This window comes from Manis pentadactyla, chromosome 1, assembly GCF_030020395.1.
Source record: "Manis pentadactyla isolate mManPen7 chromosome 1, mManPen7.hap1, whole genome shotgun sequence".
NCBI classification, from domain to species: domain Eukaryota; kingdom Metazoa; phylum Chordata; class Mammalia; order Pholidota; family Manidae; genus Manis; species Manis pentadactyla.
Window position 1 is genome coordinate 113,565,683 of NC_080019.1, and position 24,322 is coordinate 113,590,004.

At 39.0% G+C, this 24,322-nt stretch overlaps 1 protein-coding gene across 2 annotated transcripts in view; it reads right to left on the bottom strand.

Moving 5' to 3' along the window:
- Positions 1-24,322, bottom strand: part of MCF2L2 (MCF.2 cell line derived transforming sequence-like 2) — a 274,274-nt gene that overhangs the window by 228,508 nt on the left and 21,444 nt on the right. For both annotated transcript variants that reach the window (XM_036926717.2, XM_036926715.2), the window contains exon 2: positions 6,837-6,920. In XM_036926717.2, coding sequence (XP_036782612.2) covers positions 6,837-6,920 — 84 coding nt within the window. The remainder of the gene's footprint in view (positions 1-6,836; positions 6,921-24,322) is intronic.

Below are 24,322 nucleotides of genomic sequence, written 5' to 3' on the forward strand. Positions count from 1 at the left end.
CAAAAAAAAAATTAATATTTAAATATTTAATTCATTGAAGCAAAGCCAACAGATTAAATCAAAGCAATTAAATTTCCCCATCACATTGCAGCTAGAGGTAGCCAAATGAATAAATTCCAGCCCCATGGTTCCCGAACTGTCTGCCAGGTACTCAGCGAACCACAGTGACCTCACGGAAGCACCATGAATATTTTAAATTTTTGAGGGAAACAGCAATAGTTAGCATCTGTCAGATATCATGCATACTACTAGCCTGAGGTAGTTCACAGTTTCAACATTAAATGGTACTACATTCTTTTGAATGGCATTGCATCTTTGTGAAGTCAGGTTTGGGGTGGCTGCTGGAATAAGAAGTAAGTACAGGATGAAAATCGGTGCGGAAAAGGAAATCGGGGCGGTGCTGTCTAGTCTGATTCCAAGATTTGAGATAATTGTTATCTAAGAATGAAATATAAACATTACTTTTTCTGTCAATTTATGTGTAGTTATTTTTCAAGCAGCTACTAAGTTGTTAGCACATACAGACTTAAGTTGTGTTAACTGTTAGGTGTTACTTTTGGTCAAGAAGAGCTGTGAAAAAATTATAGAGATACTAAGGAACCAAGAACTGAGAAAGTTTGGGGCATCTGTGCCCTAGCTGATGGCACAGGAGCCAAAGTGCTGGGAGCACCTTTCTGGTTATGCCTGGGGAGGAAAACCACTTTGAGAGCAATAATGGCTCCCCAGGGAAGCCAACTGCAAAAGATTGCACCTGTCTCACATACCCAAGGAAAGAGGTATCAGCACTGGCTGTGGTTTAATGAGGGCTGTGTGATTGCTGAGGGTGTGGGGTTAAAGAAGCCATAAGAAAGGGAAGCTCAGAGAACCGAAGGTGGGCAGTGCACCCTTCAATGCTGTCCTAAGGAGAGGGCCTGGACAACCAGCACGAAGATCCAGGCCGTGTCACCCACTGACCTGATGACGCCGTCACGACGACCATCCACCCCACTCACTGCTGAGTCCGCCTGATAAGCTCCTTCTGCTTATAGTCTACCTTTCATGTAAATTTGTTTCAAGGGAGAATATGTGCTATCGAGCAAACATGAGTATTTGTATCATGTAAATAAGTGAGCACTGTGGGCTTTCTACCCAAGTCTCTTGTGAGTGCTGTTAATGTGATTCCTAGGCTCTCAGACACCAATCACTATGGAATGAAACCATGCAAGATTTGTCTGGTCAACCAGAAATTTTTCTCCAGGAAGTGCCTCCTTATTAATCCTGTATGGTTACTTAAAAAAAAAAAAACATTGTAGATTAGATGTATGTCAGGCTTTGACAAGGATATTGAGTGACCTTGTTATGTTGGCTGGAAACAGTTTAGAGCAGAATACTGTCAGCTTTCACCTAATATTCTTCCTCTTTGCAGTTTCACAGCCATAGAGGTTTCAGAGAAACATGTATTAAGAGAATTTGCATCTCTGGAAAGGCTAAATTTGGATGTACTATAACACTATAGTAATTGTATAACCAATATCTGCCAAGAGAATGGCTAAAATATTTCAAGGAACCAAAATACCCTAAAATATTCATTAGGATATGATTATATCATTTAATGATTTTACCATTTATCATTAATTATAAATTAAAGCTCTTCACACCTGAATGGACAAAGATAGGTGGAGTTTTCTTGTATCTTGGTTAATACCAATACTCAACACCAGAGGCCCAGAGGTTAACTGGGGACACCACCTGCTGTGACACATAACTTGAGCACCCGGAAACAAAGCCGGACAACACACAACAACGCTTTCAGTGCCCCCTTGTGAGGAAATGTGGAAGTGCAAAAGGAGGAAGGATGGTGCCAAAGAAGTCCATTCAAGGAAGACAAAGCAACCAAAGTAGTTGAACCAAGTAAAATAAACTTCACTCCTCCTACTATAATTTTGACCTGCTCATTGAATGGGAAAGAACTAGCTTTACTATGGAAAACAACAGTAAGTGCCAGGGGTACATTAGACTATCCCCATGAGGATCTGGGTACTGGCTGGCATGAAGCCTCTGTCTTCAGAGAAGAATTTGGAATGCGCTGGAATCCACAGGAAGATGGTGAAGACCAACAATGGGGGGGAGAGAGAGAGAGAGGCAGCTTCTGCAATTTGCCTCCCAGTATCTATTTCCCTTTCCCTCCCCCAAAAGAACTGAGAGTAGCTGGGGAAATAGTACTACTCCCAGGGAGGCACTTCGGAAACCTCAGGGGCTGGGATACTAAATAATCTCTCCTGCATAATAAAGAAGTGCCCCACATCCTGTGTGACTTCCAAATGTCTTACCAGAAACTCAACATAAGTGAAAGATTCATTTATAGTGATCTGATCCTAGACTGTAACTCTATTTTACATATAAAGTATTTTTTCTGGTTTTATTGAGATATAATTGACATATAACATTGCATTAATTTACGATATATAACATAATGGCTTGATATATGTGTACATATGAAATAATCACTACAGTAAATTTAGTCAACATCCATCACCACACAGGGTTACACATTTTTTTTCTTGTGGTGAGAACTTTAAAGATCTACTCTCTTAGCAATTTTCAAATATACAATACAGTATTGTTAACTGTAGTCACCATGTTGTACATTACATCCCCAGGACTTATTTGTCTTATAACTGGAAGTTTGTACCTTTTGACCACCCTCACCCATTCTACCCCTGCCTCTGGCATCTACTGGTCTGTTCTCTGCTTCTATGAGTTTTGTTTTTTGTTTTTTGTTTTTATTCTATATGTAAGATCATAGAGTATTTGTCTTTCTTTGTCTGACTTATTTCACTTAGCATAATACCCTCAAGTTCCATCCATGCTGTCACAAATCATAAAGTATTTTTAAACATCTTAAATACATATTGAACTTCTAATACTACTACTATATAAATTGAGGAAAGGCAATACTTTACTTTAGATAAAACTTTATTAAAAATTGTTTACTATTTCAGAAAATCACTACAGTAAGGCCACTCAGGGTGCCTGATCACCCATACCACACATTGGCATCTGCACCTGTCACAATCTTGGTGACTCTATGTACAGGGGCAAGTACCTATTTCATTATTTTTTCTAATGTAACTAGAAATACATATTATTTTGCTGTGTTTACTTTCCTTTTGTTTCTTCTTTATAGTGCAGCTCACCTTTACATTTTATTTCTTCATTTAAAAAAATTATATGTGTAAGAAGATGGTAGGCACACAGCTAAACTCCATTTCCCAGCTCCCCTTGCTGTTAAGCGTATCCCTCTAACTGGCTAGGTTCAAATCAATGGAACATAGTTTGTGCTGTTGCTGGTCTGAGGCTTATAAGAAACAGTTTACTCTTTCCCTGTCTGCTTTCTGGATGCAGATAATAAGACAGCCATAAAATGGGTACTAATAATAAGAAGACCACAAAGTGAAAGGAAATCTTTCATTCAGGAACCTTCACATGGAGAAAAGTCATCTGCTGACCAGGAATACATGCTGAACTATTCTAAGAGCAAGAACAAAAATTTCTATTGTGTTTGAGACATTGTATACTTAAGAGTTTACTTATTATAGTTGTTTAGCCCATCCTACCCATAAAGTTCACTTCAAGATGGTGGGGAGCAATACAAATCATTTGTTATTAAAAGGAGGCATTTGGTCCAACATGATTGAAAACCACTTCTGTAGCCTGCACTGCCCAATACAATATCCAGTAGACACATGTAGCTGTTGAGCACTTGAAATATGACCAGTCCAAACTGAGATGTGCTGAAGTATAAAATACAAATGAGATCTCCAAGACTTCGTACAAAAAAAATTAAGTACCTCATTAATAATTTTTAATATTGATGACATATTAGAATATGACAGATATATCTAGCTAAATAAAATACATTATTAAAATTAATTTCATGTGTTCCTTTTTCTTCTTAAATATGGCTACTAACAAATTTAAAAGTAAATATGTGAGTCACGTTACATTTCTATTAAAGAGCACTGCTCTGCACCTTCTTGCATTGGTTCTCATTTCCCAGGTGCGAGTTACTAGCACCACGTCTGATTTAGACGTAAGCTTTGACTCTGCTCACTTCTTTGGTTGGATATTCTTCATTGTTTTAGGTGAGAATCTCTCACTTGCCCCCAGGAACTCCACTTCTACCAACCCTAGGCTGCACTGTTGTGCATATGGGGGGAAGCACTGAAGACTCCACAAGTCTAAGAGTACTTTATGCCTTCATTACTAAATATATCTAAAAGAGTAAAGGTGTTATGTGACAGAGAGACAGGATAATTCCTTTTAATTAAAGGAGAGGTATATGGCAGACACTGATAAATGGCTAATTTATTCCCAACTCTCTCTTCCCTGATGACCTTCTACTATGGCAGGTAAAAAGCTAAATGTTTGCCTTCTCAGACTCCGTTGCTGGTAGGAATGGCTACATGACATAGTACTATAATGAGACATAAGCGGACATCTGCCAAGAGCTTCTGGGAAATTTTTGCTCTCCTGGCAAAAGGAAGAGAAGAAGCCCACATTACTCCTTTTTCCTTCTTCCTACTTTGGATACAAACTTGATATCTGGAGCTGCAGCAGCCAATATAGGATCAAGACTTTAAAAACACAAGAAACATCAAGAATAATCACAAAGATATCACTCTTAATGTTGTTGAGCCACTGATCCAATACTAGGGATTTCTACCTCTAGGCTTCTTGTTATGTGATTTTTTAAAAAACCCACAATTCCCATAGGCTAAGCTCTCTTGTAGCCAGATATCATGCTAGGTACTTTCTTTAAACACCCACCTTACAGATGAGAAACCTGAGGTTCAGAGCAACCTGCTAGTTGTGTTGGAATTTGAACCCAGAATTGTTTGAGTCCAAAGCCTAGAGTGTTTCTGCCACACTAACATGCTTATATTATCTTGTTTCCTACCTAAGCCCTGAACTTAGAAATATCCCAGGTTCACTGGGAACATGCAGGCTGTCTTCCAAGGTCAGAGCCACCAGAGGGTTTGGCCCTGGTCAGTATCTACTTCCTGCTGGTAGCCCCTGCCCATGGGCTTCACCATTCAGAGGCTTCAAGTCATCTGGCGACAAATCTGGGTCAGTCACCATGCCACAAGCCCCTGCTCTCCCACTGGCCATGGGAGCACACTCACAGAGCACATCAGGCCAGGCAACTGAGTTCTCACTGAGAAAAAGGCTCCTCCTCTCCTTCCCAGCATTTCTGGTTGATGGGGCCTAAGCTCACTGAAATCTGTAGAAAAGTCTCCAGCTGGAGCATCTTCATCTTGCTTGTCTGAATCAGGAAAAGGAAAACTGCTGTGACTCAGAGCAGAGACCACAGCCAGGCTGCCACAGCAATGGGAAAAGACCTAATTACAGAGAGTTCTGTTTTACAGCCACAACTACACAGGCACCCCTAATGGCCTCCTTGTTGACATTTGCTCTTGCCTGGCTGCACACTGGCTTTGCAGCCTTCTGAAGTGGAGGACCACAGCAGCAGCAGTAGCCAGAAATCCAGAGGACCGTCCCCATGCTGCCTTTTGTTTTGCACAGTCTAAGGCTCACTGTGGGCAGCTTGGAGACTGCACCCTCAGAAGGCTGGTTAGGCACTCCTGCCAAGGAGTCTGTGCTTAGACTGGGGATTCAGGGAGCAGGGGCTCCAATGGCCTCACAGACAGACCAGGACTTGTTTTTTTGAGCCTATTAGGTTCTGGTCTCTGTTCTAAGCACTGGTGATACAGGAAAAATAAGAAAAATGAGGACCCTGTATTTATGGAGCTTTCAGTGACTATGTGAGCAGTAACCAAAGTGGAGGAAAGACCAGAGAATTCCCCAGAATGTTCTGGATTTTTTAAGATGTCCTCTACCAGGATACAACTTTGGGATAGGGAGAGGTATCCCAATAATGGAGATTTCATTTCCCTAAAACTCAGTGAAATGAGGAATTTGGTGCAGATCAAACCTGATTTAGAGAAAAGAAAGAAATTTGACTTTTTTTATATCCCATGTTGTAAAAATTCATACCAACTACATATTCTCTCTGTGATGTAACTAAAATGGTCTTGTTATTTTTTTCAGGGCAGATATAAAATATAAGGAGAGTGACTCCCCACCTTATTCCTCTGTGATAGGTGCTAACATCTGATCTCACACCATGCTTCCAAGAAAGGTCTAATTTTAGAGTTTGGTGTATACCTCCAGTTTCAATAATTAAAGCCATGTCACCCTAGGCTGAGAGAAAGAGGAAAGAACACTGTTTTGTAATGACAACTTTTCAGGGTTGTGCCCAGGCTCAGAAAATTTCTAGCCTTTTATTAATATTAGTCTCCCTTTATTCCCATTCACTTAGTGGAAACCAATGTATTAAAATTAGGTCCTTAAGAGCTAAGAATAAAAGACAAATCTCTCAAGTAACAAATAACCTCAGCATTGCTCATGAACCCTAGAGCCAAGACTCTTTTAAGTGTCGATCTTGGAAGAACATCCAAGAAGAATATTAGAAGAATGTCATGGTAGCAACTGATGTCAGTAGTTATTTATTTTTCCTTCCTCAAAAGGAAAGGAAGCTCTGCTCATTACAGCCTCAAAAAAAAAGTACTCCCTTGGGAAAGATCAAATCACACCCAAAAGCAAAAGGAATGACACCTACGGGATCCCATCCTCCTCCAGCTGGACAGTCTTCACCTCATTTTAGTCCTGGGTGAGGCTTAAGGGGTGACTAACACTTGAGTACTATGTTCATCAAGGTTCAAGAGGCTGAGCCCTTGAACCACCCCCCCACATACACAACAAAATCTTAAAATGAAAATGAATTTGCCCCTTACCTGAAAGAATGGCAAATTGCCTGTGAAGTTGTTCAATTATATCCACTGCTACCAATGGCCTGATTTCCTGCTGCATAATTTCATCTGCACAAATGAAATATAAATTAAGTTAAAGCCTTGCAAATTACAAAGAACATTAGAAAGGAAGGAAGGGAAACCACCAGAAGGAAAATCTGGGACTTATCAGGGTATGAGAACTTGATCCTTGAGATGAGGGATAGACCAGGTTTTAAATGATTTGAAGCTTATACCCATGAGCACAGGAACACATTTCTAGAGCCTCTCCCAAGCTTTTGAGAGGGATGGAAGGGGCCCTGAAGTTTAAGCTTCAGTAGCTTCCCAGTATACCTGCTGGGATGGGCTCCTTACCACAGCAGGTACACAGGAATCTGCCTGCTCTTTTGGGTGTGCAGAAGGATGTTTTAAACACAAACATAAGTTACCAGTGTTCATCTCAAGCTGAGTCTTTTGAAGCTTTGCTTTTGTTTCCCTCTCTTCTTGGTCACCTCCATTCCTTTTATGTCTCCTTCCCAGAATACTTTCAAGGGGCCTCTCCCCACTGCCAAGCACGTTTAAGGAAGCACTTCCCCATTTTGCTAATTAACAATGCTTCTTACTGAATAAAAGGTTTCAGATTTCCAAGGTAAAAATTCAAGTATTTCCAGGACAAACCTACAAATGCCCTTTAATCCTGAAGAGTGATTTATAAGCCTTGAGATTTACATTCTATCCATCTGGGGAAAGGGGACTAGAAAGAGAGGGAGATTGAGTGGAGGGGTCCTTGGGCTGGACAGAGGAAGGCATTTTCATGCTCTGAGTAAGATATTACTCTCCTCACTTAATTATTTCCCCAGAGAATCTCAAAAAATGAACTGGTTAAGTTTCCATAGAGATAAACAGGTTAGATTAAAGCATGGACCAAATAGCTTCATACGGAATGCTAAATAGGAACCTCTTACTGATTCAGCATGGAGTCAGGACAATGTTAGGATACTATAATGTTGACTAACTAGGTTACGTTTGGGAAGCTCCTCCCAGACCCTCTGTTTCTGCTTCTCAGCTTTGGTGTGAAGGTGAGAGAAGATGATACTAATGGAGATGTACACAATAGGCGCTCAATAAATGTTAGTATAGCCATTGCTCTGGAAAGGCCTTTCCCTTATTTGCTTTCTTAAAGTCTAGTATAGGGTAGCTCAGCTTAAACCCCAAGACCCTTCTCAGTGAATTCTACCACTTTTTCTGGGGGAAAGGGAAAGGGAGTAAACCCAGGCCAGAGCTCCTTCTTCTCAATACCCTTCCATTTTGAGTTCACTAAAGGTTCAAAGAACCCTTGTATCACTTTGTATTAATTTTGTTGAGTGTAATAATGACATTGGACTTACATTTTACAAAAAGGAAGGACCCTCTCTGTTAGATACAGAAAGTAAGAATTTAACAGTAAAATGACTGAAGTCTGAGAGCTGCTTTAAAACACTCCAGCACTCCCCTCTGCCAAAAATGCACAGGGAGTCGGGGAGATGATAGCAAACTGACAAAATGTCGATAATTGCTGAAGCTGGTTGATGGGCCCATGGGGGTTTATTACATCATTCTTTCACATATGTTTCAAATTTCCCATAATAACATATAAATTACAAATGGACAACATAGAGAATTTAAGCAGAAACAGGAATTATGTAATTAAAGGGTTTTTCAGAATACAATCTCTCAATGGTCTGAGGAAGTGGCATACTCAAAAATAGAGAGCTGGATTATTATTTTTTCATGCCTGAGGGAGCATATGTAAGAGACAATGACCCCAGGGAAAAACCAAGATCAGCAGAAGATGTAATTTATTATTATTGTACTTTGATATTTGAGGTGTGCTTTAAACTTTTTCATGAAAGAGATAAGATCTGAGGGGGACAAGAGAAGTGACTGAACCCTGAGTTGCCCGTGGTCACACAATTTAAGTGTGCAGCCTGGGTCAGCTCTAGACCACCTCACTAAGAGGTGGCCTTATGTGATGGAGTTCCCAGACCCTTGGCCTTGAGGAGCACTGGCTTCTACCACCCCTGAGAGGTTGACAGTCTCTCTCTTCATGGGAATCTGTGGAAGTTTACACAACCTTCCAAGAGAGAACTTTCTCACCTGCCTTCTGTGATCACCAAAGGAATGAGACTTAAAAAAATCACTATTTGTTTTTCAGAAATAGAGAGCTGGTTTACCTTTGGCCCAGGGTTTGCTGAAAGAGCTTGGCCCCCAACCAGGGAGTGAGAGCATTATCCTTGAAGACTTCTCAGCAAAGAAGCCTCATGACCCAACCTGGCCAGCTGCAACAGATCATGAGGGTTTCTGGGACTTAGCACTGAGCCAGAGTTTGGGAATGACGTCGGACATACCCAGCCTTTAGTGATGCCTGACTCCTGTGGGCCTGCTGAACAGGGACATGCTAAGTTCAGCCCCAGACAGGGGGCCAGAAGAGATGCAAAGACCAGTCCTGCTGCTGGCAGGCCCTGTACCCACTCCTGTAGTGATGGGGTGGGGAAGGGAGTACAGGAACTCTTTGACCTAAAGGAACACCTTCCTCTGAAGTGTGGAAGAACCTGCTTCAGATCCAGACAGTCCTGCATGTGAAGGGTCATTTCTGCCAACTTTCACCTGGGTGACCGGTGCACAAACGCTCCTGAGTCTGTGTCCTCACCTGTAAAATGCCTTTTCTTTCTCCTGGAACATGGGGTGTGACCACGACGATCCACCATGGTGGTGGTGGTGGTGCCTATGCACTCTGCCAGGACCCTCACTCCTGTGTGGAGGCTTGCTGCTTGTTGCTTGCTATTTTTGATGTGTACGGATCAGGGAGAAATTTTCCCCTTTGTAATTCACACAAGGCAATGGGAAGTGATAATTCAATTTCAACACAATTTCTATCCTTGGCAAAGTTACATATAGATCTGGGAAAACTTGTCTTCTTTCTACCCCTGATAAGTATACAGACATAAGTTACCACAGACCCACAGTCCAAGAAATGCAAAAGGTATCGCAGGCCACAACAGGGCCACCCTAGTACTAAAATGAACCTCCTCCAGCCCACCTGGCCCTCCCCACTCCCACAACTAGACCAGACTTGACTGCTGAGAAAACATCTGGGAACCAGAAGCTCTGAGAAATCAGTTGTTGGACTGATACAAAAAGCCGCCCTGTGGGGTCATGCTGTGTTTTACTTCTCTCTTACTGGCCAGATCACAAATAACACAAACCCATTTTTCTTCCTTTTACTAGGGCCTGTGCTTTAGTGATGCTTAATCTTAACCATAAGACTTGGTACTGAAGTCTTGTCCATAAATCAGCAATGAAGTAAGGGCATTTGAAAAAGCAGATGGAAGAGTTTTTTAAAGGTGAAATTCAGAAGATTTTAAAAATCAAGAACACTGAAAAATGCCCAACTTCTTAGTAGTCAAAAATAATGCAATTAAAACAGCAATAAAATATTTCATCCATAGAATAGCTGGGACTCTATTTTATGAAGTGATTATGCAGGAAAACTACTTCAGCGTCACCATGCAGAGTGAAGCTAGTTACATCCTTTTAGAAAGTAGTTTCATTATATTTCACAAAGTGAATACTGTATAGATTAATTACATCATAAACCCTTTATATACATCATCTTATTTAATCTTCAAAACAACTCCAAGAAGCTACTGAAGTAGATTTACAGAAGCTTGTCCAAGGCTAAGAAGAGTCAGAGAATTTGAACCCAGCTTGTTCTGAATTCAAATGCCCAACATCTTAGGCATTATAATATAGAGCTTCAATATATACCTTCATAATCTTTTACTCATTCATCCTATATCTGGAAGGTTATCCCAAGAAAATAGTAAGCTAAAAACTTTATACATAAAAGTGTAGACTGGAATACTATTTATAAGAGTGAAAAAAGTGGAAACAATCATTATATAATTATGAAGTATCCATAGAAAAAGATTTAAGATATAATACCAAAGACATAAAAATCCTATGTGTGATGGGATTGCAACCAGATTAAAGAAAAGAAAGAAGAAAGCATGTGGTGTGTTTGTACACATGCATGCAGGCAAATGACAAAAGAATATATGAATAGTCGAGTTAGCATGACAGATCATATTGCAGCTGCCCCCTCACAGAGAAGAGTGTGCTCTCGTAGCTTTTATTTTTTATACTAATAGGACTTTATTGAAGTATAGTTTACATGCAGTACAATGCACAAATCTTAAGTGTACAGTTTGATGAATTTTGACAAATATATACACTGATGTTACCATCAAACAGACTTGTTATGATGGAATTATTACATATGAGGTTTCACCTCAGAAGGTTTTGTAGTGACCCCGACCCAGAACCTGAGGTTTTGAGAGCTCCACATATCACAACCCTCCCTCCGATAAATATATGTGTTAAAGGTCACACAGGTGCCTCTGTCACCCATGACCCGGGGCTCCATGCTGGCAGGGCACACCAGAGCCCTAACATCTACTCAACACCTCTGGGGTCTCAGGCAAATACTTCTCCACATCTCTTGGTCTATATCCCCAAAGGAAAGGTGACTGCATCCAAATGCTACGGTGGTCTGTGGGTTGGGCCACTGCGGGCATCAGGGACAGACCCTGCATCCAAGCGCTGGGAGGGTTTGAGCAGCGGAAGTGCTTAGGTAAGAGAAAACACAAATTAATTAGCTTGTCAATCCTTCTTCTCACATGGCATGAATGCAGTTGATTCTTTATAATGAAATACCATGTCCTATTACCAAGCATCAATGTTCTTATCTTTTGTTCCTTCCAGTCCATGATGCAAATATATTCAAATTTTGAACCCCTTGTAATACAATTTTAATTATAAATACATTTTACTTAGATCACATTTACGTTAGATCACTGCTTTTAACAGAGCTCAAATTATGTGAAAATCTCAATTATAACAACATAGTTCTCTTGCTGACATGAAGGCAAGAAAAAATAAATACAGATTATATCTTTATTACATACCCAAATTCGACTGGCCCATAACACAACACTCAGACACATACAATAATTCAATTTAATTCTTCGCTATCTTCTGATTTTTAGTCATATAAAAACCATAGCTTTATACATATTTTAATTTTGTTCTTACGATAGTATGTTTGTCAAGGAAGGATGATAGAATGTATTTTATTTAACCATGGCACGTGGGTCTCCATTTGTATTCCTGCCCCAGGCTCCACAGGTGCCTGTTTAAAATTGCATTGAAAACTGGTAAGATATTACTAAGCATAGCATTTCTATTTTTTAATAGTTACCTAATTTCCTCCTTTTTTGTCCATTACTGACAAAGTGGATATACTTTTTTAAAGCTTCTTAATTTCTGCCAACTTTTCACATCATGCCCTTAAGCACTGCAGAGGTGGAAGCTTCTGTGCAAAGTCTCCTTAGCAATAATAGCTGGAGACGACCTCCTCCTGAAGCCCTTCCTAGCTCCAGGAGAGGAGAGGCCAGCTCTGCTGCCTGGGGTACTCTGAAAAAAAGCAATCAAGGGCCTGGAGGAAATTAAGAAAGTCTGTGAAAACACCAAAACTACCCCTCCCTTTAAAGTTCTCATATTTCAGCACTGCATTTCAGAGTGCCCTAACCTGTATTTTCATCAATATTGCCAGAGCAGAGCTCCTCAGATGGTCATGGATATACAAACCGTCTGGGCTTAAAAATGAAGATTATGTTTTGGGGTCCTGCGGTGGGGCATTTCTAACATGCTCTTGATGCCAATGATTCAAATAAACAAGCACTCATGATTCCAAGGCCTTAGCCTATTCTTGGTCCTTTCTTGCTGCTTAGGAAAATGCAGCTCAGGAAAAAAAAACTAAATTTTATTTGGGTTGTCATCTAGATGTATTCAAAGTACTCTTGGAACTGAAGCCCAGATAATATAAACTTTTGGAGTAAGATTTTCTTCTGTGCTGGTATTGAGGTCAGCACCCTGGGAAATGAGCCAACCCTGGCTTAAGAATCCGCTCACCCCCTCGCTGCTCAGTGTGTGCCCCTTAATGCCTCTGCCCTCTCACTCCCGGCTGGCAGCAGCCCTGGATTCAGTCAAGTGTGTTGGCTGGATGCATGATCTTGAACGGAACAAGTACAATATAAAGGGATGAGAAGACTTGACATACTATTAATCATTTAACATGGCTTTCTTCCACAGGTTTCCATACTTTCATCTCTTTCTAAAGATCCTAGAGAAAAAATATCTTAACATGATCAAAATGGATTTTAGACATTTTAGCAATATGATAAGCAATTTTATTTTTGTTTTAAAAAGGACCTTAGAGGCTCTGGCCAAACATTTCCTTCCTCTCTTGATTTATTCATTCATTCAGGTACTATGGAGGCAGAATGGAGTGGACTTGTATCCCAGCACTACCACTAACCTACCACAACCTCCTACCACTAATCTCCCAACACTTCCTACCACTACCTCCATCTTCAGTTTCCCACTCTGTAAACTGGGAATGGATAATCATTAATACTATCTCCCTTAGAGGGCCATTGTAAGTGTGGGGAAAATGGAAGTTGCTATGGCCAGGATCCTCATCAAACCTAAACTACTTGATGATGAAACTGGCCTGCTGCTGGTATACTGCTTCCTCACCTGTAAGCAATAAGCTATTACTGACTGAGTCACTATAAAGAGCTCTGCCCAGTGCTCTGGGCAGAGGCAGAGATGAAGGAGGATTACAGACCTGCAGACTGTTGGACGCAGATGTGATTCTAGTGCTCCACCTATTGCCAGGAGAAGAAGCTGGGTAATAAACCCTTTCACCCCAAAAATGTTCCATTGTCATTCCTCAGTCTCACTGACTCCATAGTGGATTTGCCTGGGGCTGAAACCCATTGGCAAACAGTAAGGATTAATATTACTATTTATTGAACACTTACTACCTACTGGATGCTGGGCACTGTGCTATACATTACCTCATTTAATTAATCAAAACAACATGTAAAAGCAGTTTGTATTATAAGAGAGTCAACAGAATCTAATTAAAATTATCATTTAGTCCTTTTAGCCAAGATCCCAAAGATGACACAATAGACTTTTCTCAAATGCACTGGTGGTTTGCCTTGAAATTTTGCTCAAATTCCCCACTGATGTCATGTGACCTCTTTCTCTTTCACTATGAAGTAAATTTGATAGAAATTGTTATTAGCTTGGAAGGACTCAGGAGCCAAAGAGAGATCAGAATTCAATCAAAATATATATAAGGATGTAGTATATGATAAAAGCGGCATTTTACACAGGGCCAGAGGGAGGTTACTCAAGTACTGTTGGGTCCACTGTTCACCATAACAATATCAAGTGTCGTGACTGAGAGCATCACCCCTGGTACCACAATTCCTAGGTTTGAATCCCGGCTCTGCCACCTACAGCAGAGCTCAAGCAAGTTGCTGGACTTCCCTGTGCCTTAGTTTCCTGGTCTGAAAATGGGAGAAATTATAACACATCTACTTGTATAGTACAGTTGTAAGAATTGAGTTAATATACCTATTTAAGAAAAATTATCAGTATATGGTAGGTGCTATGGAAAGGTATTTTATTATTGTCTAAATGTTTAAGTGTATCTGTATTTCACTTGCTGCATCAAAATAAACTCCACCCAGACTCAATAATGAAACCCTAAGAATACTGGAAAATAATATAGAAGAATATTTTTATAGTGCCAGAATTAGAACAGCCTTTCAAAGTATGACAGAAATCCCAGTAAGAAAAGACTGATGAAGTTAACATTTGAAAACTACCTCTGCAGGAAAAACATGCCTTGAAATAACTCAAAAGACAAGTAACAAAATGGAAAATTTACAGCATATGTAGTTGATAAAAGGCTTGCCCATCTCCCCAGCATATAAAGAGCTCTTGAAAATTAATGAGAAATATGTATAGTAGTAGGCTGGATGATGGGTTCCCCAAAAAAGATATGGTCATGTCCTAGTCCCTGACACCTGTGAACATTACCTTACTTATATAAAAGGTCCTTGCAGATGTGATTAAGTTAAGGCCCTTGAGAGGAACAGCCTAGGCCCAATTACCCAGGTGGGCCCTGAAAGCAATCATATGAATCCTTGTAAGGCAGAGGCAGACAGATTCAAGTGATGCAGCCACGAGCAAATGAACACCTGGAGCCACCAAATACTGAAAGAGATGAGAAAAGGAACTTCTCCTGGAGCCTCTAGAGAGTGGTATCTTGATGATGGACTTCTGGCCTCTAGCATAGTGAGAAAATAAATCTCTGTTATTTTAAGCCATTAAACTTGTGGCTATTTGTTACAACAGCCATGGGACACTGATGCAAGAGGCATAAATTAAGAACAGACAACTCACAGAAGAAATACAGTGTGTGTGTGTGTGTGTGTGTGTGTGTGTGTGTGTGTGTGTGATGTTTAACCTCACAAATAAATGTAAATTAAAACAAAATGAGATATTTTAGGCCTAAAGAATTGGCAATTATTTTAAATGTACATAACATAGAATTGGTGAGAATATAGGCAAATTCTCTATAGGTAAAAGTACAAAATGGTGTTTTTAAATGGTGATGAATTTGGAAATGTCTGTCAAAATATTTAATATGCAGTCTTTCAGCCAAGAAATTCCATAATTAGAAACTTAACCTAAGGAAATACTAATACAAGGGCAAAATAAGTGAGTACTAAGATGTTTATTAAGAGGGGATTAGTTATATAAATGATGCAGCCATACAACAGAATACTAGTGAGCCATTAAGTATAATAGCATTATGAACTGACAAGAAAGAACATTCATATATGTTAAGTTTAAAAAAAAGAAAAAACAGAACTGAATGTTATCTATAATAACATTATGACATTATGTTACATGTGTATATATAGAGGATGTTCTTATCTGAATGTTTTTACAATTAGCAACTGAGGCAAAAATGGCTAGCTACCCACCAAAAATTCACAGTTCCTCTTCCCATAGCATTGCATTATCACTGGAAGGTGGCTGCCAACCCAGGATTCTCCCACTCACCGTCAACCTCCAGCTACGGCCATGTCATAATGAATGCCAACCAGAGATGAGCAAAAATGATGTGTTACTTCTGAGCTGCTATATTTAAGAAATAGATGTGTCTTTGGCACTCTTTTCCCTCCTGAAGCTTGCAAGGTAATGATTCTGGTGCCAGTAGGTGGCAGACCAACAAGACAGAAGCAGGCAAGGTCCCTGAAATGCTCTAAGGGAAAACAGCCCTCTGATTGGGATACTATACTGGAGTGTATTAATCCAGTGAAATTTAGGAATTGTTCACAGCAGTTAGTTAACATCAGTTAACAGGCATGCACTCATTTTATAATAATATTTTAAATATATTTTATTCTTTTTGAAAAAAAAGGGGAGATGGTAGAAAAGCAAATCTCCAACTGCTGACTCTGACACCCAACAATTAAATAAAATAAGGATCTTCATTAACACGTTTCAATCAGTGTTTCATCTCTTGATATCTGTTCCCTTAATTCCAAGAAATCAGTATTATATCAAGAAGTCTACTGACAGCATCTCATGAATCTAAGATTGCAGTAATGTCAGAAAGACCATTTAGACACTTAAAGACTTGCATTAAGATACTCAAACTTTTGTTGTCTTGAGTCACAGATAGAAAAAAAATGATTGACAGCCAAAGCATGTAGGCAAACATTTCATAACCTTTTATAGTGGGGAAAAAAGTAAAGCAACAATAGTATATTTAATTCTGTGAGTTTTGGATTGATAAATTTTTCATATTCTTTTTTCAAATTACTTCATCTCCTCACTATTACCAAAACTTTAAAGTTCTTATGATTTAGCTTAATATATTAGGGCAATAGTTTACACCTGAACTCAAGGCTTGTAAGGATTTGTATGCATGCATAGGCCAGCACCTATGTGTTTTAAGAATGGAAAGCAAAAATCTGATTAACAAGTTGTTCTTTCTCAAATAGCAAATAGTACCCCTTGCCTTTGATAATATAGTATATGTATTACTATAGTATAGAATATAGTATAAGCATGAATCACATCTCAGCCAGAAATAAAAATTTATTTTAAAGGCACACCTGTCTATTCAGTAATTCCCCTCCCATGAAGAAATAGATTCCAAATATAAAGAGTAATGAGAGAAACAAAGATATTTGCTTTAGTCATTTTTCCTACCTGTGATACAAAGGGAATAAATGTATTATAAACATTTTCAAGAAAAAAAAAAGTGGGGGAGCATATCAATAAACCCATCCATAGAAGCAGCAGTCTTATAAATAAGAAGTTGCTTCATCTCCTACAGCATCTGTCTTACTGTCTTCTAAATACATGTAAGACACACTTGGAAATGCTATTCCTTCTCACCCAGCCCACTAAATGAAATTTTTTCTCTTTTTTCTGCTCTTAAAACACCAGTCTGTTACCAGCTCATGTGTCTATAATGAAATCTTAGCATTTCAAATTTAACATTTTCCTTCAGACTTAACATTTTTCTCCAGGAATATGGATTTCAGAATCTGGATTCTTATTTTCATTTTACAAAAGCAACATATGTTGGTTATTTTTTTAAAAATACAGCTAAACAAAAATAAGAAAAGCAAAACACTCTATCATTTCTTCATCCTAAATTGAATATTATCTCACTGGTGTATAACAGTCAATACATACTGTTAAAATTAAAGACACAGGCCCCAAATGGTGTAATTTCTGCTAGGCCAAGTCACCAAACTGGGCTTAATAGCTAACCTAATTGTGGTTTCAACCTCCCTCAGAAATGCAATCAGTTTTCTGGTCAGGCTTCGATAAGATAATGTCACATGTGTTCTCTCCATTCCCCAAAAGAATCTACCTAATAAGACCCTTTTGTCCCCAGTGAAGGTTACCTCACCCAAAATAATCGTTTTCCTGTTTATGACTTCCTTGTCCTGCCTTTAAAAACCTCTCTTTTTCAGCAGCCCTTCAGAGCATCTCTCCATTTGCTAAAGGAGATGGTGCCCAATTCATGAATCACTTAATAAAGCCAATTAGATCTGCAAATACACTTGGATGAATTTTGTTTTTTAACACTATGCATGTATGTATAGACATACATGCCTTTAAAACAGGTTCATACTTCACACTCCATCTTACAGCCTGATATTTTTTCAGATTTAGCCATCTCTTCCAATATGAATTTTTCAATAAATGACCAGCTACAATATTGTTAACAACTGCTTAATTTTTTTCAAGTCCTTTTTAAACTCCTTGGCAAACTTAAGGCAGTACTGAAAAGGAAATATTTTTGATATAAAATGTGTTGGTTAAACCATTATTCCTCCAAGAATGAGGATGAATTACAAGACATATATAAAAGAAAGGCGTCATTGCTCTCACAGTACCTTCTTTTGCCATATATTCTAACTTGATGCAGCTTCCTAGGAAACGGTGGTAAGCCCCCATCTCTGCCTCTGTGATCCGCACCAAGGTGTAAGGTAAGCACCTGGGGTCTCGCTGCCCACACTTACACCAGGAGGCCATTGGATTCCAGGAAACACGGCCACTTGCCTCTCTCTCTGTTGCTCTCTCAGCTCTGCACTCACAAAAATGTGTTTAATCCTCTCCTGCTAATCTCTCTGAAACTCAGTCAAGGTCATTTCACTGCAGAAGGTTATCCTTTGGATTGGTGAGCGCTCACAGTATTACAGGCCCAACAGATTACAGACATCCTTATTTGGAATCAAAGGGAAACTGGGGGATGACAATGTGGGGTAGAGAGGGAAATACTACAGAATCAGTGTTTTTTTCTTTTTTAGAAGAATCACATCATGAGGCATACATCAGACCACTGGATATTTAAAATAAAATAATAGGCAGGGAAAAATTTTTTTAAGGATGCTGTTAAAAAAATTATTGTAAGCCACAATTCTCCCCTACTTCTCTTCCAACCTCACTAGGCTGCTGAGGAATAAAATCCAGAGATTAACACTGCAGCTAATAGGCATCACTATTTAGGCAGGCAACATGGGTTGGCACAGCAAATGGTAAAGGTTCAAATCCTGAGATGGGATATACAGTGTCTCCTGAACTACTTCTAAAGATCAGGTATAAGTACAGTATCATGACTCTAAAATGAAGGGTGTTCTTTGCCTGTTCTGATCTGACCAGGTCCCCACTTACTACCACTTGGGGAAAAGTGAGTTCACCATTCAGAACTGTGCTACGCAGTGTGGTATACTCAGAGGGAGGCTGCTTTTTCCTAGTGCATTTTATTTTGGTGCCTCATAAATGTTTTTGCTTATTAATATTATGCTACAAGACTTAAAGAAAGGACACAGTGTAAAATATTTGACAAGTAAGAAATAAGTTTTGTATACAAACTTCTAATTTTTATTTGTATGATTCAAGGTAAAATTTGAGTAAGGCTTGCAATTGGCCAGTAAGAAACTGGAAAACCTTTTAAATAAAAATTGACTATTTTTAGGGAGAGGTTAAAATTTACATATACTGAAATACCGAAATCTGAAGTGTTCATTTCAAAGAGTTTTCACAAACGGATACATCCGTGTAATCCACACCTGTTTCAAGTTATAGAACATTTCCATCTACAGAAAGTACCTTCACGTACCTTCACAGTCAACCCTTGTTCGTAACCCCCAGGCAACCACTGCTGTGATTCTTCAAGAGACTAGTTTTGCCATTTAAAAGCTTCATATAATGTAATCATACAGTATGTATTATTTTGTGTCTAGCTTTTTTCTCTCAGGATAATGCTTTTGAGATTCACCTATGTTCTATGTATCAGCAGTTCATTCATTTTTATTGCTGAGCTGTACCTCACTGTATACATGGTCACTCCACAAATGAACTTTGCCCATTCTCCTGCTGATAGACACTCAAGTGATTTTCGAATTTGAGCTGTTATGAATAAAGTTGCTATGAACATTCATGTAAAGGCCATTGTATGAACATATGTTTGCATTTCTCTCAGAAAAATATGTAGGAGTGGTATTGCTGAGTCCAAAGAGAGGTACATATTTAACTCGTAAGAAACTGCCAATCCTTTTCCCAATTGGTTATACCAGAAGGTCTTTGTTTAGTAATTACCCAGACCAGTACTTTATTAGTGTTAGCTGCAGGTGAATTACTTTAAGAAAATACCTAAATTAACAGGAAGAAATTCAATATAATTTGACACTCTAAAACACATTTTAAAAGCTCTTTTTTCTCTGTTATTAGGTATTGTAAATATGCTGACTCCAACTAAATGCAAGTTCTGAAAGTCTTCTAACACAGAGCAGCAAATAAAGTACTTTTCAAACAACAGTTTGTAATAATACCCAAATTTCTCTCCAAGATAGTTGTATCCATTTGCATTCCCACTAGCAATACAGAAAGTACCCAACTCCCCACATGGAGGCACTTTTTCTTACTAAACACTAACTTCTTTAGCCTTTCATTCAGATAAAAATGCTTGGCTAGCATCACACCTATGAACAGAAGAGCTAGCTTTGCTAACCATGTAAACTGACAATGCAGTGTGCATGCAACTACACACACAGTGACGACCATAATTATATCTTTTGGTAGCTTACAGAACTCTGAGAAGCCTGAAAAATCTTGGAAAATTTATTACATTGAATCCTTCTGTGGGGAAGTTGGGGTTCCTATGGCCAGGATCCTCACTGAACTTAAACCACCTGAAGATGTAACTGGCCTGTTGCTAGGCTACCGCTTCCACACCTTTAGGCAATGAGCTATTATGGTGCTATATAGAGAGCTCAGCCCAGTGCTCTGGGCGGAGGTAGAGATGCTAAGTGCTCGACCTACCGCCGGGAGAACAAACCGGGTAACAAACCCTTTCACCCCAAAGAACGTTTTGCTGTCAACTTCTTTGGTCACATTGAATCCATAGTGAACTTGGCCGGGGCTGAAACCCATTGGCAAGACACCTTCTATTATATGAACAAATTGTGCAACTCTTATAAACCCTATATTCCATGCACTGGCCTTTATCATTTGACTAAGATCAAATATCCAATAAAGGTCTGTATTTCTGTTTAACAATGGATTTTGAAATAACTGGGTACTAGATATAACTCTCCTTAGAAAAGAGCTGATTATTTCAGTAGTAATGGCAATGAGATGAATATTTGTCCTATCTCCCCCACCCTCCCCAAGAAACTACCATTATAGTTAAAAGAAGAAAATGGGGGAAAAAAGCTTTCTTACCACTTCTAGATTTGCCCGTATTGGGGGGGAAAATTGCATGTGTTTTGTGTCTGTGTAGCAGAATGAACTGAAGTCACCCACCTGCCCCTGCATATCAGGGTCAAAATGGAGAATGGTAAGTAATCTACCAGCTCAAAAAGGATTTGAATTATCCACAGCACAAGAGCATCAGGGTTATTATTTTACCAGAAGTAAGATCAAGTCATATGAAAGGGAGGGATATTTTTTCCTTATATGGACTAGACCTTGTTTTCTTTCAAAAAAAAAAAAACAAAAAACAGCTCTTGAATAGCCAGGTGTATTTGCTGCAAAGACAACCCAACTTTCCCCCAGAGTTGGTCTGGGGTGAAGGGAGTAGCAGAAGTCTGAGTGACAGGGCTGTGAGGGCCACCACACTCCCACCAGCTGACCACAGGGCTGCAGGACCATTCCCCTCATCTTCCCGGCTCACTTCCCTTTCATCAGGGACACATCCAATTATGTGCATGTGGAGGAACCCCTAACAGAAAGTGTATATGGATATGTGGTTCCTACTGGGGTGAGGGACTGGAATTCATGGGGACAGGGAGACTTTGACTGTTAACTTCACCCCCTCTGTACCATCTGAGATTTATACAAACAGCATAGATGACTTCTAATAGCAAACTAAAAGATTTTCACCTATATTTTCACAAACAGATTCCTAATTAGGTTTTACATTTAGGTCCATGATCCATTTTTAGTTACTTTTTGTATATGGAGTAAATGCATCAAGGTTCACTTTTCTGTACATAGATGTCCAATTGTTCCAGCATCTTTTCTTGAAATTACCTTTACACTTTTCTCCACTGAATTGCCTTCACATCCTTATCAAGAATCAATGGGACCCCGGACCAGAGGGAATCACCACTGAATTTTATCAGACATTTAGACAAGACATAATAATCATTCTCCTTAAAGTTTTCCAAAAAATAGAAGAGAAGGGAATACTTCTAAACTCATTCTATGAAACCAGCATCACTCTAACACCAAAACAAGGCAAAGAAGCCATACACACACAACAAAATAAACTGCAGGCCAATAGTCCTGATGAACATAGATGCAAAAATACTCAACAAAATATTAGCAAACTGAATTCAAAAATGCATTAAGAGGATCATACCCCATGATCAAGTGCGATTCATCTCAGGGATGCAAGGATGGTACAAAATTTGAAAATTCATCATCATCATCCACCACATCAACAAAAAGGACAAAAACCACATGATCATCTCCACAGATGCTGAAAAAGCATTTTAAAAAATTCAACATCTCAACGAAATGGGTATATAGGGCAAGTACCTCAACATAATAAAGGCCATATATGACAAACCCACAGCCAACATCATACTTAACAGTGAGAAGCTGAAAGCTTTTCCTCTAAGATCAGGAACAAACAGGGATACCCACTCTCCCCACTGTTATTCAACATAGTACTAGAGGTCCTAGCCACGGCAATCAGACAAAACAAAGAAATACAAGGAATCCAGATTGGTAAGGAAGAAGCCAAACTGTCACTGTTTGAAGATAACATAATATTGTACATAAAAAACCCTAAAGAATCCACTCCAAAACTACTAGAACTAATATCTGAATTCAGCAAAGTTGCAGGAGACAAAATTAATACACAGAAATCTGTTGCATTCCTACACACTAACAATGAACTAGCAGCAAGAGAAATCAGGAAAACAATTTCATTCACAATTGCATCAAAAAGAATAAAATCCCTAGGAATAAACCTAACGAAGGAAGTGAAAGACCTATACCTTGAAAACTACAAGACACTCTTAAGAGAAAATAAAAAGGACACTAATAAATGGAAATTTATCACAAGCTCTTGGGTTGGTTAGGAAGAATAAATATTTTCAAAATAGCCATCCTGCCTAAAGCAATCTACAGATTCAATGCAATCCCCATCAAAATACCAACAACATTCTTCAACGAACTGGAAAAAATAGTTCTAAAATTCATATGGAACCACAAAAGACCCCGAATAGCCAAAGCAATCCTGAGAAGGAAGAATAAAGCAGGGGGGATCTCGCTCCCTGACTTCAAGCTCTACTACAGAGCCACAGTAATCAAGACAATTTGGTACTGGCACAAGAACAGAACCATAGACCAGTGGAACAGAATAGAGAGTCCAGATATTAACCCAAGTATATATGGTCAATTAATATACGATAAAGGAGCCATGGATATACAATGGGGAAATGAAAGCCTCTTCAACAGCTGATGTTGGCAAAACTGGACAGCTACATTTAAGAGAATGAAACTGGATTACTGTATAACTCCATACACAAAAGTAAACTCGAAATGAATCAAAGACGTGAATGTAAGTCAAGAAACCATAGAACTCCTAGAAGAAAACATAGGCAAAAATCTCTTGGATATAAACATGAGCAATTTCTTCATGAACATATCTCCCTGGGCAAGGGAAACAAAAGTAAAAATGAACAAGTGGGACTATATCAAACTAAAAAGCTCTGTACAGCAAAGGACACCATCACTAGAACAAAAAGACATCCTACAGTATGGGAGAATATATTCATAAATCACATATCCGATAAGGGGTTGACATCCAAAATAAATAAAGAGCTCATGCACCTCAACAAACAAAAAGCAAATAAGCCAATTAAAAAATGAGCAGAGGAGCTGAACACACATTTCTCCAAAGAAGAAATTCAGATGGTGGACAGGCACATGAAAAGATGCTCCACATCATTAATCATCAGAGAAATGCATATTAAAACCACAAAGAGATATCACCTCACACCAGTTAGGATGGTCAACATCCAAAAGACAAACAACAACAAATGCTGGTGAGTTGTGGAGAAAGGGGAACTCTCCTACACTGCTGGTGGGAATGTAACTTAGTTCAACCATTGTGAAAAGCAGTATGAAGGTTCCTCAAAATACTAAAATAGAAATACCATTTGACCCTAAGAATGCAGCAGCCCAGTTTGAAAAAGACACATGCACCCCTATGTTTATCGCAACACTATTTACAATAACCAAGAAATTGAAGCAACCTAAGTGTCCATCAGTAGATGAATGGATAAAGAAGATGTGGTACATATACACAATGGATTACTATTCAGCCATAAGAAAGAAACAAATCCTACCATTTCCAACAACATGAATGGAGTTGGAGGATATTATGCTCAGTGAAATAAACCAGGTGGAGAAAGACAAGTACAAAATGATTTCACTCATCTGTGGAGCATAAGCACAAAGCAAAAACTGAAGGAACAAAA